Source organism: Chelonia mydas, chromosome 5 (genome assembly GCF_015237465.2).
Source record: "Chelonia mydas isolate rCheMyd1 chromosome 5, rCheMyd1.pri.v2, whole genome shotgun sequence".
Taxonomy (NCBI): Eukaryota; Metazoa; Chordata; order Testudines; family Cheloniidae; genus Chelonia; species Chelonia mydas.
The window spans coordinates 48,635,682-48,653,654 of NC_051245.2; the positions used below are offsets into that span (position 1 = coordinate 48,635,682).

Sequence of the window (17,973 nt, forward strand, 5' to 3'; positions counted from 1 at the left end):
AGCCTTGCAACAAAGCCCGTTGCCAACTGTGCCCACATATCTATTCAGGGGACATCATCACAGGGCCTAATAACATCAGCCACACTATCAGAGGCTCGTTCACCTGCACATCCACCAATGTGATATATGCCATCATGTGCCAGCAATGGCCCTCTGCCATGTACATTGGTCAGACTGGACAGTCTCTACGTAAAAGAGTAAATGGACACAAATCAGATGTCAAGAATTATAACATTCATAAACCAGTCGGAGGACACTTCAATCTCTCTGGTCACGTGATTACAGACATGAAAGTCGCTATTTTACAACAAAAAAACTTCAAATCCAGACTCCAGCGAGAAACTGCTGAATTGGAATTCATTTGCAAATTGGATACAATTAACTTAGGCTTGAATAGAGACTAAGAGTGGCTTAGTCATTATGCAAGGTAACCTATTTCCCCTTGTTTTTTCCTCCCCCCCCGCCCCCGACGTTCTTGTTAAACCCTGGATTTGTGCTGGAAATGGCCCACCTTGATTATCATACACAATGTAAGGAGAGTGGTCACTTTGGATAAGCTATTAGCAGCAGGAGAGTGAGTTTGTGTGTGGGGAGCGGGGTGAGAAAACCTGGATTTGTGTTGGAAATGGCCCACCTTGATTATCACACAATGTAAGGAGAGTGGTCACTTTGGATAAGCTATTAGCAGCAGGAGAGTGAGTTTGTGTGTGGGGAGCGGGGTGAGAAAACCTGGATTCGTGTTGGAAATGGCCCACCTTGATTATCATACACATTGTAAGGAGAGTGATCACTTTAGATAAGCTATTACCAGCAGGAGAGTGGGGTGGGAGGAGGTATTTTTTCATGCTTTATGTGTATATAATAAGATCTTCTACACTTTCCACAGTATGCATCCGATGAAGTGAGCTGTAGTTCACGAAAGCTTATGCTCAAATAAATTGGTTAGTCTCTAAGGTGCCACAAGTACTCCTTTGCTTTTTGCTCCCCAAGATACTTTCACAGAGAGAGAGAGAGACTGTGGCCTACATTCTTTGTTCCTAGACGTATAACTTTACATTTGGCCATATTAAAATGCATACTACTCTGTGCTCACGCCCAGTTTACCATGCAATCCAGATCATTCTGTATCAATTGTCCTGTCCTCTTCATTATTTAACATTCTCCTAATATTGGCAAGGAGAGAAAACAGACATATTTTAGAGATCCGCATTTCAGATTAATACCTAATAATACCTAGCTGTTTCGTAGCATTTTCATCAGCTCTCAAAGCACTTCACAATCTCTAATGTATTTATCCCCACAACACCCTGTTAGATAGGGAAGTATTATCCGCTTGTTTACAGATGGGGAACTAGCACAGAGAAATTAAATGACTTGCGGGTGGTCACACAGAAATAAGTGGTAGAGCAGGGAATTTAATCCAAGTCTCCTCTCCCAATTCCTAAGCCAGTGTTCTAACCACTGGACCATCTCTCCTCTCATTAAGTCTATTGCCCAGAGAGAGTTCTTGCTTTTTTCTGATCCTATATGACCTCTTGGGCATCCTGCATTTTAGTACAGTAACTCCTCACTTAACGTCCTCCCGCTTAACATTGTTTCAAAGTTACGTTTCTGCTCAATTAGAGAACATGCTCATTTAAAGTTGTGCAATGCTGCCTTGTAACGTCGTTTGGCTATCTCCTCTGTACACTGCATGTAAGATTTTGTGGAAGAGTAGCAACTTTACAAGGGAGCATTGCACAAGTTCCCCTTCTCCGCCTCCTCCCACTCCCTCCCTGCGCTTCCCCCATCACCAAACAGCTGTTTGGCAGCACTTAGGACTTTCTGGGAGGGAGGGGGAGGAGCGGGGAAGTGCTGCGTCTCCACTCCTCCCCCTCCCTCCCAGAAAGCCCTAAGCGCTGCCAAACAGCTGTTTGGCAGCACAGAAGCGCTGGGAGGGAGGGGGAAGAGTGGGGAAGCGGGGAAGAGGTGGGCCTGGAGCATCCCCCAGCAAAGTCAGTGCCTGTTCTTCTCTGGGTAAGCTGCCACTGCTGCTGCGAAGGTGCTTCCTAGCGTCCTTGCCTGCAGCGGGCTGTGCCTGTGTGATGTAAGCCAGGGGCACTTCCCAACCACAGTACAGTACATAATGCCTTTTGTCTGCCCCCAAAAAAATTTCCTTGGAACTTAATCCCCTGCATTTACATTAAATCTTATGGAAAAATGAGATTCGTTTAACATCATTTCACTTAACATTGTATTTTTCAGGAACATAACTACGTTAAGTGAGGAGTTACTGTACTGAGGAGCAAGTCACTATACAGCCTGTTAAGAGAGGCTGAAAGAGGCCTATTAAGAGAGGGAAGAAAGGAACAAAGACTCTTTCTTAGCTTTAAGCGCTGGAAACCAGTATTGGAGTCTTCCCCCCGCCCCCAGTTTTCTCTGAGAAAAGGGTAAAGTATCTTAGCTTCTTCTAACAGAAGAATCTTAAACCAGATTAGAAAACAAAGCTTGTGTAACAGGACTCCTTGAGTCACAAAGAGATGAAACAGACCAACTTGAAAATAATGTTTGGGTTCTTACTGATTCATTCCAAGGGGGAAGCAGGTAACAGGCAGCTGGCACCTAGAAACCCAAAGTGATGGGTGTCTTATAAATGCACATGGAGAGATAAAACCTAGAACAAGATTATCTATGCGTATTTTCAGTGAACGATATGAAACCTCTGAAGTCATTCATCTTATGGTGGGTCTCTCTACAACTAAAAGAGAGGGTTGATTTGAAGGGAATAAGAACTCCTCATATGCTGATTAGCCAAGTATTGTCAGTTTTCTCCGAAAAGTATCCAAAAAAGCCTATCTATTTTCTGCAAATGCTACCAGTTCTGAAAAGCTCACTTCTGAAATAGCTATCTCCAAAACACATTCATTTTAAAAGTCAGTAACTGTGCTAATGTGCTATAGGTAAGTGATTAAGCCTCATATCAATTAATATTAAAAACAAGTTACAACTGTGTAATAGAGCAGAAACAGAATGCAAATCCATCAGATTGTATAGAAGCCTAAACCTCTAACTCTGCAACTCTGATTGGCATCACCTGTCCAACAGAACTAAAGTAGGGTAGAGTGAAGATGCAAAGTATAACTCATTTTTTAATGCAGGTTTTCAGTATTGCTGCCAGTAAAAATATTGTTTTCACATTTTGTACATTGTATTTGTTCTAAATTTGAAACAAGTCAGACTCATCCATCTAATAGGATTCTTCTTCAGTGTTAAATGGGAAGTGAGTAAATAGACTGGACACACTGCCATTCCAAAGTATAAACGGTGTATATAAAATAAAAATGATTTACAGTCCCGTGCAAGTAATTATCTATTCAGCAAAATATACTGAAAAGTGTTTTAGCAAAAGTCTGACTACTCTAGAGGGAAACTATGTACATAATATGTTAACTTCTTTTGACCAATTTAGGTCAATTTTGAATCCTGGATAGTCAAATTAACATCTGTAAAGTACATGGATTTTGTCCACATTTGTCAGTTTTACACTTTCACATCACAGGATTTTGCAGCAGTAGGTTGTGTAGAAAACTAAGAAACAGATTCTCAGCTGGTATAAATTGGCATAGCTCCACTAAAGTCAGTGAAGCTATGCAGATTTACACCACTTGAAGATCTGATCCTAAATCATAAGACTATGGCAGTTCTACTTTTTATTAAAGACAGATTAAAACATAGAAGTTTTGTGCCTTTCATAACCTTATTTCTATTCAGATTTATCAGTGTTGTGTGGTAAATGAAACTTCATTTTGGCACATTAAATGTTTTTAAGTTATGCTGTTTAAAACATACTGAATGCAGTGTCCCAGGTGGCAAAAGTTACCTGCATCACCAAATACAGGTTTATTTCAATTTAGGTATAACCTTTTGCTTGTACAAATACATTTACAAAATATCAATAGAGTGTGAGGCATCTAGAACAAAGTTAATTGGACTACAGGTGTTAGTTGAGCCAGAGACCATTTTCTTTCAAATAAAGAGAAAGTCCTGTTCATTTCAACACTGACAGAATTTACAGCCTTCAGAACAGAGCTGAACCACAAGAGCGCACAGTACAAAAAAATATGTCTGGACATGAATTTATCTTCCATTAAAAATCAGAGTGCAACATCTATATTTAAACAACTTTATTAACATAGTCAAGCAGTGATTAACATTCACATCTATTATGTCACATCATACAAATGTAAATACAAAATTACTACAGTACAATATATATTCTCTGCATGATCCAAAATATTTGGTGGCCCCAAAAACTCTTTAAAATTCAGCAGCTTATCAAAAATTAAAACCATATTCTATTTAAAATGAAGTTCTATTAGCACAGAGGCAGACTTCAAGAAATATCACTCAATTTAGTACAGCTTGAGAAGTTGCAGGAGGATATGTTTGAAGGAAACATTCTAACGTGGCAGGTACAGGAAACGTGAGATTTAAAGCTTTCAAGCAAAACTCATACAACCTAAGTTGTCAGCAGAAAGATCCAGTCATTTTGCTAATTCTAAACTATTTTATTCACTGCATCCAATCGTAACAGTTTTATAACTGTTTAGGTATTAAGTTAGGTCATTTACAACATATCCACCTCCTTTTCCTTGTAAGATAAGGTACTATTAACATAGAAAATTTCTACAACCAAATAAACCTGATTACACAGTGTGGTCCAAACATTGCTCCCACAAAAGTCACCCAGGCTTTCCCAGTTTTGTTACTCATCTGTAGAAAGAGATTTAAGGATAAAGTACCTCAACAGTATCAACTTACAGAAAAGAGATACTACGCTGTAAGCTTTGAACTTGTTTGGAAAGTAGATTTGTTTAAAAGTACACTGTCCAACAAAGCATGGGAATTAACCTTATCATACATCCATTTTAACTTCCCCTCGCATGAATACATTCAGATTTATAAGTATCTTTATTATTTTAGCACAATACACATTGGAAAGGCAAGCCACAATGTACTCATTACAGTTTTCATTTAGAATAACCTAAAACTGATTTAGCTCCAACAATAAGTGCAAAAAGCAAGAACCATCTATAGATAGCGTTTTTGTACTGGAGGAAGAGGTCTCGTAACCTGACAGATGTAAGTCATACTGAAGAATATACATATGAAACCTACAACTAGTGTATCAAACTTGTACCCAAGATTAGGTATTGCCAATAATATGTAATGAATATGTAAGCAAACTGCTGTATGCAAACGACAGTGTTTACATTACTGTGTGTTAAGTGGTTTACAGCAGCAGTTTCATTATAGATCTGAATCTTTACCTAAAGCTACAGTAAAAAAAAGTAATAGTCTGTAGACCTTCCACAGTATTTTAAAGGTCCATCACCTTACAAAAAAAAAAATAAATTGAGAAGCAGTTAATGCCAAGTTATAACTTTTTTTTTTTTTATAATATTTGAAACAAAAAACTTCCTATGCAATGCTTTAAAGCACTATTTATGAAGTATTTTAGTTGCTGTTATGCATGGATGCAGTCTTCTCCAGGAAAGATTGTTTTGCACCTTTATCTGTTAATACATTCAATATGAATAAAATAGGTGACTGATGTGAAGCAAAATCATTTTTGTCCCATAGCAGGTTAATTTAGATTGTAAGAGTTTAAGACATATATGAAAATACATATATGAAATACATAAACTGGTATAATTAAGACGTGTTTTATACATATGTTGTGAACAAAAAGGGTACAAGAGTATTCACCTGAGATAAAACTAGTATCTGAATATTTCATGTTGGCGTAGCAATGAGTTTCAGTTGAGGAAAGCCACTTAAAATTTTAGAATATATATTTGATTATATTATACATATATGCAGCTTAAGTAATTCAGATCAATGCTAAAGAAAGTCTTAAAAAAAATCACAGTGCGTGTCAAGATTGTTTAGTACAAAATTTATGCTACTTAAATTTTAAAAATCATAATGGCTATAAATTTTAAATCCATTCTTTTAAAAGTGATCTCTTGGGTACAACCTCTAGTAAGTAGCAATAAACTGAAACATAAGAATTAGCTTATTACAATTTTAATTATGTACAAACTGATTTAGAAAATCAAGCTTCAAAAAATTTACAAAATTGATCATTTTTGCTTACATTGCCTGAAGTCATGAAGTAGTCTATAATTTTTTTTTAAATGAAAAAAGACAACTTGTTTTCTGAATGTATAAATGAAAAACTGTCGTACTGAACTTTATTTTAAGACTAATTTAACTGCAATTTAGAACTGCCAAAAAGGTGCATTTAAAATTTTAAATACACTTTCTGATACCAACTTAGGTTGATCAGCAGCTTTTGTTCACTGTTAGAATCCTTCAAAAAGGGAAACTCAAACAGGAAAAACAAGGCATATAAAAAACAGTAAACACTGACCTCCTGAGGTTCCTACAACAAAATATTCAAGTAGAAAATCTACATTATCACTTAGCAGCGGCTATTTCTGTAGTTTAGCACACTAACAGCACTTTATTCAGTGCGTAAGGAGCAGATGAAGTAAGCCGTGCTTTTAGCATGCCAAGAGGCAGAAACACTGGAATGTAACAAAGACAAACATACAATTCTACTGGTATAAACATTCAGTCAACATTCAAAAACTGTCAAAAACTACACCACAAGAATTAAGATGCTTTATATATATATATATATATATATATATATATATATATATATATATCCCATGATGCAACAATTTGAATTACAACGGTTAATGCTGAATCAACTTTTCTTACCTCAAGTTATAACCTAAAATGTCTTCTGCAAATGCCTGTACTATTATGCATTAGGAATATGGTTTAATTTGCTTTAAAATATACCAGAGGACCTATTAAAGTACTATGATTATGGCAGTATTGTTTAATTTTGCATTGTTTTGATTATATTCCTTACTGCTATACCAAATCAGTTCACATCTGTAAACAGTCACACGTTTATAGATACAGATTTAAAATACACACATAAAAGTGGATATGATGGGCTAATCTGACTGATTTTTCCTCCAGTTAATGGGGTTGCTGCAATTGTTAGAGCTGAATTTAAATAAAGTCCAAACAACACTGCACTATAAAGTAGGTTTTATATTATATACAAAATTTTAATCTGGAAAAGCTGTAGTTTTTTCCTGAAACTTGCCAAATGTTTAACCTATACAAGAAATTAAAATACATTTGGGTCTAGGACAAGAGCCTACCTCACTACATTTTAATAGTAATACGTCGGACATATTTTTAGTCAAAGAAACCTATTACCCACTCTAGAATTATTAGCCAAGAAGGAAGATTTGTAGTTTCTAACAAAGCAACTGAATTTGAAAGCAAATCACCACATGCAGTTCTGATTAAACGACATGAGTAAGTATCATGTACTAGCATTACTGAATTTAGTCAGTATATGTCAAAACTATCTTCAAGCAAGATAATCTATTATCATTTTGAAAAGCCAAAAAAGGAATGTGTAAAACTTGTTCATGCTACCATGCATTAAAAAAAACTTCTTTAAACAGCATTTATCACACAACTCAAACTTCAGTGCAATGGCTACATTATTCAAACATTCTTAAAGAATAGAACCATGCAAAGAAGATTAAGTTCTTACAAAACCTGTTATCCAGTATTCATTCTGTAATGCAACGGTAAGAAACTAAAACTATAAAAAGGCTGTTATGGCTTAATTTTGTTTTATAGATTAATTACGCAGCACTTGAAAAATGGAAAGGTGTGGCTTCACCTCTGACCAGCAGAGTTAAAATCTCTCCATTTTCCTTTATCATCATGGGATACACTCTTTAGGTAATCTAAATTAATAAAGACTTGCACTTTCAGATGGACACAAGATCAAGTGTACCAGTTAGGTTTTCACATTCACAGTACATAAGAAAATACACATGGAAGGAAAAGTAAAGGGTTAACTTAACAAGGATTTATTCACAGGAATACACGTAAGTAGAGAAAAACAACAGAAAAGCCAAACAAATGAAATGAAGAGGATCCAAACCAACTTTCACTCTGTAGCTTTTAACTTGCACCCTTGTGCACTTAACTACGACACAAAGGGCCACCAACATGCGCCGATACAGTGTAGATACCCTGCATTACATCCATTAACTTAAACATCTCAAAGATCATGCTTTGAACAAAAAAGAAAGCATAGAAGATAATATGTTGAGTGGGAATAAACAATGAAATATAGCAATCATGTCATCAACTTCTACAATTGTCTTTACGTGCCAACTAACATTTATGCAGCCTTTAACAGGTCTTACCATGTAACTCATTTTTAGAAGTTCTGATAAAATCACTAGTAGTATATAACCATGCAGAAAGCACATCACACTGACAGCACAGAGGCAAATATTTTGCACAGCTATATCAGCTTTCCACATTGTGCCGGTTACACACAATACAATATCAATCTTATTCTTAACAGATCCTAAAAAGATATTTCAAGGCCTAATTGTAAACTACAGTACTTTATATCTATATTCTTAATAAAAATAAAAATCCACAGAATCTTTAAAAAAGGATTTTTAAATGCAGGGCTATATTAAATTGGTAAACTGCAACACAAAACTGGCGCAACATAAGTAAAAGTATACCAATCTCACTCTATGTGATGCAAGCATGCTACTTTCCCACTAATTTAAATTACTTCTGATCACTAGGAGCCAGAATGCATGCCTGAACCTTAAACTGCATGTTAAGAATAATGCCTTACTCTTGAAATTAAATCTAATGAAGTACAACCATCAAATCATATCCACTAAAGTTTTTAATGTAAAATTAAGATGTCAATCTTTCCTTTGAAATGCCCCTCCCCCCACCCAAAAAATGAAAGGAGTGACTCATTTGGCATCTTGCAAGTTGCTTCATTTTGTTAAAGTTAAACCTTTATTATGGGGTTTCTATATTGTACACTGCAGGTGCCAGTTCCTAATACAGGTAGCAAGCTGCATTTTAACTGTACTAACTTCATTTGTGTAGTTCTTCATTAACATGCAAATACCTAGGAATCCCATCAAGCAGGATGAAATAATGAGAAAACCCTTACTTAAACAGTCAAAGGCTTTTTGTAAACCCCCACCCCCATTCTTAGGTTTCCTTTATTGTGCGCAGAATAGTTTTCCTCTTTACGTATCCCTATGGTTCAATTATATGGTTCTTGTTTTGGTACAATTCCCCATAATATTCCAGACTGTGCTGTTTTGTGAATAGATTCTCTTTTTTGCTTCTTCACATCCAGTGCAGAGTTGTAATAGGAGACAGATTTCCACCCACAAAGGCTCCAGATGTTAAAACGTTTCCCAACATCGACTTAATACAGTGACGGCAACACCTCCCTCCCGCCCCTCCCAGTAGGCTTGGGATTGTACTGTATTCCCTACTGGTTTACCCTTCCCCCCAGTAAAGGGTAACATTTTCCCTGGGTGCAGAGGCTCCCTCATAGTCTCCTAGACTGAAGGACCTGTAAAGAAAAGAAAAATAGCACAATTAAGTGTTTAGAAACAGGTTTAAATTTACTAAGCTACGCAGGGTCAAAAATAAACATTTTTGTGGTAAACAACTTACACTGTTTTTTGTTAAAATAGATACAGCATTCAGATTCTCTAACAGCCTTTAAAATAAAACAGTATCAATCTCTTCTCATTTTTATACCTTTTGTTTTAAGTCAGGAAAACAACAAATCTTCCTGCCTTAAATACACTAACAACTCCACTCATGTGGCAAGCTTAATTTTGAACAATTTTCACCAGCACTGATATTTTCAGAATAAAAAACTAAAAACTTATCAAATATGTAACAAATCCTACTTTAACTAAACAAACCCATTAAACTTATGTCAACATAGAACTCACTTCACATTTAACGTGGATAAAACAGTTTTCCAAAATCACAATGCAGGAATAACGAATTAATACTACAACATACAGTTTTCCCACAAGTTAACTGAGATTTAAATATTCCATAACAAAATTCAACCAAGTATGAAACTATATTTAATATACTTTGATACTGTCCACTCAATTGGAATTGGGAATCAATTCTATTTCTCAAACTACTTCTTGGAGTGCACCACATCTGGTAGTTACAAAAAAATATTTTCACTTGTAAACTGATCAGATTTTCAAAGGAGTCATTTAGATGACAAATACTGAACCTCTTAATGATTTTTTAAACCACTTTTCAAATTGAAACAGCCTGAAATAGATTTGCTTCTGACTGTCCAGGAACATACTGATGGTTTGAGTCCACGAATAAAAAGATTCCTTATAGTAGCTCCACTCACTTTACACTCTTAGGTTGGAGGACCAAAATTTGCAGGACCATTTAAATAGCGTTGTTAGAAGAACTGATTTCTACTTTCATTCCACACAAAAATTAGTCACATTAAAAGAATACTGAGTTTCATCACTTTATCATGAAATGTTAAGGTTGACTACGCAATCTTAATTTTGCCCCATCATATATGTTTTACCATTTCCCCCCCATGCACGCTCTCTACACACACCACTTGAAAGCTTATTATGTTTACTTTAAGATAAAGGATGATGTGGAGCTGTCAAGTGGCATCGTTACCATAGAAACAATGACACCAACACATTAAAATGAACACTTGGAAATATCTGCATTTGTTTCTGTTACTGTAATGACTATGTATTATTTGAAGACATAAAATTGGATTTCTTTCTGATCCCAAAGCATCACAAAAATCTAAAGGGTAAAACAAAATTTGGTAATAAATTTGTACAGGTATCACTGAAATGTAATAGCACCGGTGTCACTTCTAGTCAACATGATCTTGTTCATCATGATTTCTGTCAAGTGAACGTGGGTTACCATAGTCTTCATTCCCTTGGCATGAACACAGTTCTGTTCAGGAAGCTTGTTCTGACTACAGATATTTGATTGTGCAGTGACCCCTACAAGTACAGGCACAAATAAGGTCTTATAGAAGCTCAGTTACCATTGGGCCATTGAAGAATACAGGAAGCAGTTCATCATCCACATTTTTCCATGCATGCCATAATGATGGCCCAACATCTGATTTATCTATGTGAAAAGACCTTCAATTCTGTTTGCTAAGCTTCTTTTTTGACAGGCTCTTCAAAACTGTCCTCACATGGTGGGAAGTTAGACAGGGACTTTTGATGACTAGATTGAGGCACAACTAATTCAGGTTTCTGTGAGTTTCCTTTTCTCTCTCGCTCTCATCATCCAGCACTGCTACAGCTTCCTTGGTGCAGAAATTGCACCACACTTCCCCAGTTTGTCAAGAGCTCTGAAGCTCCCTTTGTTTTGACAATATTAAACAGATTTTTCTGCCCCAATACAAAATAGGGATGGAACAGAGTCACCTCCTGTTACTTCCTGCTGTGCATGCATGATGTTACAGAAGTCAGAAATGAGTGTGTCACAAATACACACAGGTATGAAGCAATACTTGTCAGTTGTGCTGGTAATGGTGCCTGTTTCAATCTACATTACCTGGGTTTTCCAATTTTGGAAAGCAGTGAACAGCAAGGGCCAAAACATCTGTATCTGGTGACCTAATCACTATGTTACCTTTGACACAAAGACCCAAAAGCCATACTGGCACATATAGCATGCAGAAGCATCCTTGCGTCCACTTCCTCTTCAATGCTGTACATTTCTTGAACTTCAGCACCTCTGTTGATGATGGATTTTGCTACTTCACTGAAAAAGACTCCAGCAAGAAGGAGCTTTTGTGCTGGGTGTGCTCCCACACTTAAGTGGACTTTGAACCATATACTCACAGAAAAATTTAACAAGTGCCTGCTTGTTGGATGTTACATTTAGAAACTTTTTTCCATGGAGGCACAGGACATCCCCTCATAGATCCTGTCTGGCGCTTTTTCTGCAGTTTGTACAGAGTTACTGTTGTCATACATGTCAAAAGACTTCGATTACAGAATTAGCTTTGTCAAATCCTTTTAAGATCTGCTTCAAGTACTCAGCCAATTCATCAAATGTTTGGAATTTGTCTCCAGCCATCATTTGTATGATGTCTGAGATACACAGTGGTTTCTTTGTTGCATGCTCTTAACTCAGGTTGGTCTGTTCTTCTCATTGTTCCATCAACAGAGAAGATGGACTCAGGCACAGGTCTAAGAACAAGTGCCACTGACATCTCTGTATCGTGCTAAGCTCAGGGCTCTGCAGAAAACAATTTCTGGAGTGACAGCTACTGTGATTGTCCTTCCCTTGCCAGACTTAAATCTGGTCTTCCTGGCCATGTCAGCAAATGTTTTAATGCCAGACTTCTTGACTGGGCTAAAGAAGCTATGTGTCCCATCAGAATCAAGTGCACCTCTTACAAATCTCTCCATTTGTTCTTCACCAACATGTGCTCCTTTCAATAAAGACTCTTGTACATCTGATGTAACATGCAATTCAGTAGATATAATAATAAGCACACCTGGATGTAATTCAGGGTCCAGTGGGTTGTTTGTTGTTGATGACATGGTTGGTAAGAGCTGTAACATGCTTTTCATTCCCCTTCAGTTTAGCAGCAAGGACTTGTTTGTGGACTTCATCTTCACTTCTTCTTGTTAGGCCACTTCTTTCATAGTTTTTACATAACCACTCAGGGCATGTCTTGTGAGGATCCACCTGACAAGTGCTGGCTTTTTTCTTGTCAGTCCTACGATCCACTGCTTCCCTTTGAGTCCTTGTTGACAGTTTTCTCTTTCCAGGTCACTCCAAATTCCACTGAAAGAACCCGGAATCTGATGAACAGCAAATTCCCCAGATTCAAAGGCACTGGGTACTTCTTCAGGGAGATTTAACATGTCAAGAACGTTGACCAGTATCTACCCGGCATACACTGTTCCCTCTAAGCTGTGTGCGTGTGCACACAGATCCTAAACCCCGCGCACACAGCGAAACACCGTGCGCACAAAAGTTTGCACGGAAGAAATTTTTTGCGCACACGGCCTGTCAAAAATTAGAGGGAACACTGCTGGCATAGCTGAACCTATTTGCAGTAAAGTAGTATGGAAACTTGGCACACAGTGTCAGTGAAGCTTCCAGTCACCTCCTCGCTCTGCATTTGGCAGTAGTATCTGCATAACCTGGAGAAACTGATTACAGAACTTGAATGTAGGAGACTGGGCATACCTCCATCTCTGAAATTCTTCCAGTTGTGGAGCATATACTTAGAGCCTTGTGCGAATACAAATATATACCCGCGGATTCGGATATCCATGGAACTGCAGGGCTCCCCCAGGAACCGCAGCAGCAAAAGGAGCAGAACATGCCGCTGCCACCCCTGGAGCCAGCGCCCTGTACTGGCAGCACCGACCCAGCCCTGTCAAGTGGGGCGGGCACCAAACTCACCAGCAGCTGCCCCTGGTCACACTCTTGTTTTCAAGCAGCGCGCATGCCCCCAGACAGCTGCATGGAAGGGACGGGCAGTGGGTGGGGCTGGGGGGCATTTCAGCCGCACTGGAGGAGCAGCGGTCCAACGTTTTTGGACCTTTTGCCACTGCGGTTCCAGGAAGAGCCCTGCGGTTCCACGGATACCGATTTATAGCCACAGCTATACATTTGTACCTACGCAGGGCTCTACACATACTAAGTTACAGCATCATCAGACTATTTAATGACGTGTTTTAAGGACCCAGTTGGCACTCAATCCACTGTTACCACTGTGCAACCTTCAGTGACAGACTGATTTGGTCAGCAATTTTAAATTGTAATATTTTTCTATATTTTCAATCACTTTGACATACTTTGATAATTAAGAATATGCAATGTGAAAATATTTCATGTTCGTATTTTGGAAAATGATATTTGTCATTTTTGCCACATGCTAAATAGCTTCATTTCTGGGGGGGAAAAAAAAAATACTTGCCCATGCAAAAATCAATACAAATCTTTTAATGCATGGTCATTTGGAACCTCTGATCAATAAACACCACTTTAAGATGCTGAAATTAACTTAAACAGTAAAAAGTGTAGTCAGTCTAGCTGCAGTGTCTCTGGAACTGTGCAAAAAATGACATTTTGGGTACTGTTGTTTCACCTCGCTTAGAGCAGTGGTTCTCAAACTTTTGTACTGGTGACCCCTTTCAGATAGCAAGCCCCTGAGTGTGAACCCCTCCCTTATAAATTAAAAACACGATTATAAATGCTGGAGGCAAAGCAGGGTTTAGGGTGGAGGCTTATAGCTTGTAACCCCCCATGTAATAACCTCGCAACCCCTTGAGGGGTCCCAACCCCCAGTTTGAGAACCCCTGTCTTAGAGGCTTATGGCTCCACATCATCTCTCATCTAAATGTACATAAAGTAAGATTTCAAATTTTCTATGATGTGGGTGTGTGCAGGGTGCCTACATTAAACTCAAAAAATATGGCCCTCTAGCAGACCTTGTTCTACACTCATCTATTAAAGCTGAAACTCCCCTTTATTATGCACACACACACACACACACACGCACTCCCAGATCAATCCTGGTAAATTATCTATTCATACACACAGGCATATGCAGTCTACCCCGGGGGGATTCTGCACCAAAAAAAATTAAAAATCTGCAAAATTATGCAAATTTTGTCAAAATAATGCAATATAATCACACCAGTTTCAATTGTTTTGGTAAATTATTTAAACTACAATATTGAAAAAAGTCACAACAACTTCAGCATTTCCTAAACACATGAAGGTTAAATTACAAAACACTTGGTAACTAATACCCTGCATTCTAGTTATAACCCTGGATTTTCATTTAAATTACATTACAGAACACCAAATGGGGGGAGGCGGGAGAGTAGAATATCATTTTAAATTGCTCAGACTTTCACACATGAAAGTCATATAGTTTTGCTAATCATTGTCCTGGACCTGGCCAGGTACTTTGTGAAATGCTTGGTTTGATTGTCCTGACATTTTATTGACTGCTTAGTAAATGTTTTATTTGCCCTCCGTCTTTTTTTTTTTTTTTTTAAATAGGTAAGTAAAATAAATCCTGAGCTGTAATCTAAGCCCATGGTGCCACTTTGGCACAGGAAGAAAAGTGAGAAAAGCACATAGATCTTCCTAGCTAATTCCCTTACTGTCATTTATAAGGCTTTACATCACTCTGGCAATGTAGGGGCCTTAAAACATTTACAGGTTTTATGTTCCTGGGGGAATTAACTGAGAATGGGAACAGTTAACTAACTATAGGAACATTAACAATGTCACTATGCAGGCAGGCTGCTACATTTCTGCCTCAGGGAATGAGCTCAATTAACCATCAACAGCAACATTAACAAAATGTGGGGAAGAGGGGGGTTTCAAAAGCTATTTTCTTTAATTTAAAAGCAAATAATTTTCAGTAACATGATACTAATATTTAACTAAGTGTTTTTTCGATTCTCAAGAAGTTATGGACATATTACTAGGCAGGCAGGCAAAGTTTCTGCCTCAGAGAATGATATCAATTAATTAGCAGGCAGGCTCCTACATTTCTGACTCAGGGACAGTGCCTCCCTTGTGCATTATAAAAAGACCTACCCCCCTGCATGCCTGGTGAGCCGCAGAAGCAAACGAGAGGGACACAGAGTCTCTCTTGCTTGTTGGCCAACCCTGCCCCGATGGTGATCGAATGTCTCCTCTGCAGGCATGCACGCCCAGCCCCTTTCCCCCTGCAGTGATTTGCCTCTCTGAAGCTACTCCAGGCACACTGGAACAGATGCGCTGCGCACAGAAATATGCGGACCATATGAATTCTGTGCTGCCATCCCATTGGAACATTGTGAAATTCTTTTAAAAACACTCATAATCCTGCCAAACACAATCCAATTATCAAAAAAGAAGAGCACATTGTCTCCAGGTCATAAATATAACTGTCATATTTCAAGTTTCCGTCAGCTTCTCTTGTTCAAAAAAATGGTTGAAAACATTTCTCCCCCGCCACTGATCCCATGCTTAAAAACAGCTTTTTGATAAGGGCTTAAGGAAAAGAACATTTTGCCCCAAATGAAAGCAAGCATAATAAATTTCATCAAAAAGTAAAACTAAAAAATTTCAAAGCAACTGTGTGTGACCTTTTACTACAGGTGCCACGTATAATAATCATGTACAGTATTATAGCATGCATTAAAAGAAGGATGGTGCAAGAGCCAAATGAATAGGAACAAATATAGCCTATACAGTGACTGTTTAAAAAACACACTTCTTGTAATGCAAAATGGACTTACAAGTTAACTTCATAAAACTTGAATTTATTTTTGTACTTACCCCTAATTATGGGACTGCAGTTTGAATACATGAGGTTAAACTCCATAGTAAGCTGCAAGGCGCTCTTTTAAGGGAAGAGGAAACTGGTCAGAGAAACGCCTCCAATTTTCATCCCCAACTTGATTTTTAAATCCATGAAGGATCTGCAGGGAGGTTAAAAAAAATTACATTTTTACCTCTGAGTATTCTGAATCTCCAGTGTAAGAGTCTGGAACACTTGCAGTCAGTTGCTCATCAATTACATATCATGCAGAAAACAGCACCAAACTTTGCTAAGAGTTTTGTGCCAGGAAGTGTTGGCCTCAGCTTATCTCACTCAAATTCTCCAGATGAAACTTCCATAGCGCTGAGAAATAAAGGAATTTTAGTGATCACTCTTAGTTCTAAATGAAAAACTGAACTAAGCAGCACTTTTTATGAAGTGTAATTAGTGAAACATTTGCTATACCTAAAAAGGGGTTAATCTAAAAAAATATTACAATTAGTGAGGGTCATTCTAGACAAGTGTTCTAAAATACAAATTTTAAATTTTAAATTTTAAAATACAAATTTTAAATTCTGCCAACCAATATACTTCATACTTTATTTCCTTAATCCATTTTTAAAGGAAGCAAACTAGAACTACAACCCAACCTAGTGTTTGACAAGGTTTAAATGCCTATCTGGCAATTCCTGGAGTAAGAACAAAGAAAGACCCAAATTGGGGATTTGCATCTCATTGAGACCTCTAATTTCTATCCCCAGGAGATGGTTACAATCTGAACAGAATGGACCCTAACATTCAGAGGATACCAAGTCCCTTCATCCAAATATAACAACTGAATAGAGGCTTTAAATCAAAAGGGTTAGGATTTTAAATGCCTCTGCTGGTATTCCTCTAACATAATAAATAAATGGGAAACAGAAAATATTTAGTTCTTTCAAAGTCAAATTTTAGAGCTTTATTGCCTAGAGCATTCCAGAGGTACTCAGCTATTGCAAAAGAAAAGAAAAAATGAGTTATATATTAAGTAAGGGGAATCCAAAAGGAAACTTTGGAAAGAAAATAATTTTAAGGACTCTCTTCCTATCACCATGAAAGATTTAGTAGCATGTAAGTGTCAAAAGACCAGAAACACAGACTCACTGAACCCTCCTTGCAGAAATTATAAGAAGGAAAGGCTTTAAAAGATTTAGAAAACGCTTAAAAGGGTTTAGAAAAAACTCAGTCTTGGTCTGCAGTACCAATGTATGTCAGTATAACCACCTGAGCGACGTGGTTTACTGACCTAACCCCTGGAGTAGACAGAAGGGTTTCTCCCATAATAGGTAGTGTCTTCACTAGGCACTACTGGTGCAGCTCTGCTGCCTTACATGTAGACAAGCCCTAAGGGACACTAAACTGGAGGACATAAAGGAAGCCTGGCTTGGAAACTCTTCCTCAGGCAGAGCAGCTAGTCCAGAAGCACCAGAGGGTGCCTCAAACTAGGTAAAGGCTGAGACCAAAGGGACCTTCACTGAAACCAGAAATTGACACTAAAAAGTCACTGCTTCTCTCTCTGAAATAGAATTTTTGCAAGCTATTCCACATACCTCCTTCCTACACAGGTGACTGATCAATCAACTAGAAGATTGGCAACAAGACTCCAGAGTTCCCAGTGGAGACATCCCTAGAGCAACATAATTAACGTAACCCCAGCTTGCCAGAAAAAGAATTTC

At 37.8% G+C, this 17,973-nt stretch overlaps 1 protein-coding gene across 8 annotated transcripts in view; it reads right to left on the minus strand.

The window, feature by feature from the left end:
• Nucleotides 1-4,148: 4,148 nt before the first annotated feature.
• TNPO1 (transportin 1) overlaps nt 4,149-17,973 on the minus strand; it is a 164,362-nt gene continuing 150,537 nt past the window's right edge. For 7 of the 8 annotated variants that reach the window (XM_037903052.2, XM_037903057.2, XM_037903053.2 and 4 more), the window contains 2 exons: nt 16,276-16,418; nt 4,149-9,499 (listed from right to left, as the gene is read on the minus strand). In XM_037903052.2, coding sequence (XP_037758980.1) covers nt 16,311-16,418 — 108 coding nt within the window. In that variant the 3' untranslated portion in view covers nt 4,149-9,499; nt 16,276-16,310. Of the gene's footprint in view, nt 9,500-16,275; nt 16,419-16,450; nt 16,622-17,973 lie in introns of those variants that run through there. The other variant, XM_037903054.2, reaches the window with a different exon arrangement.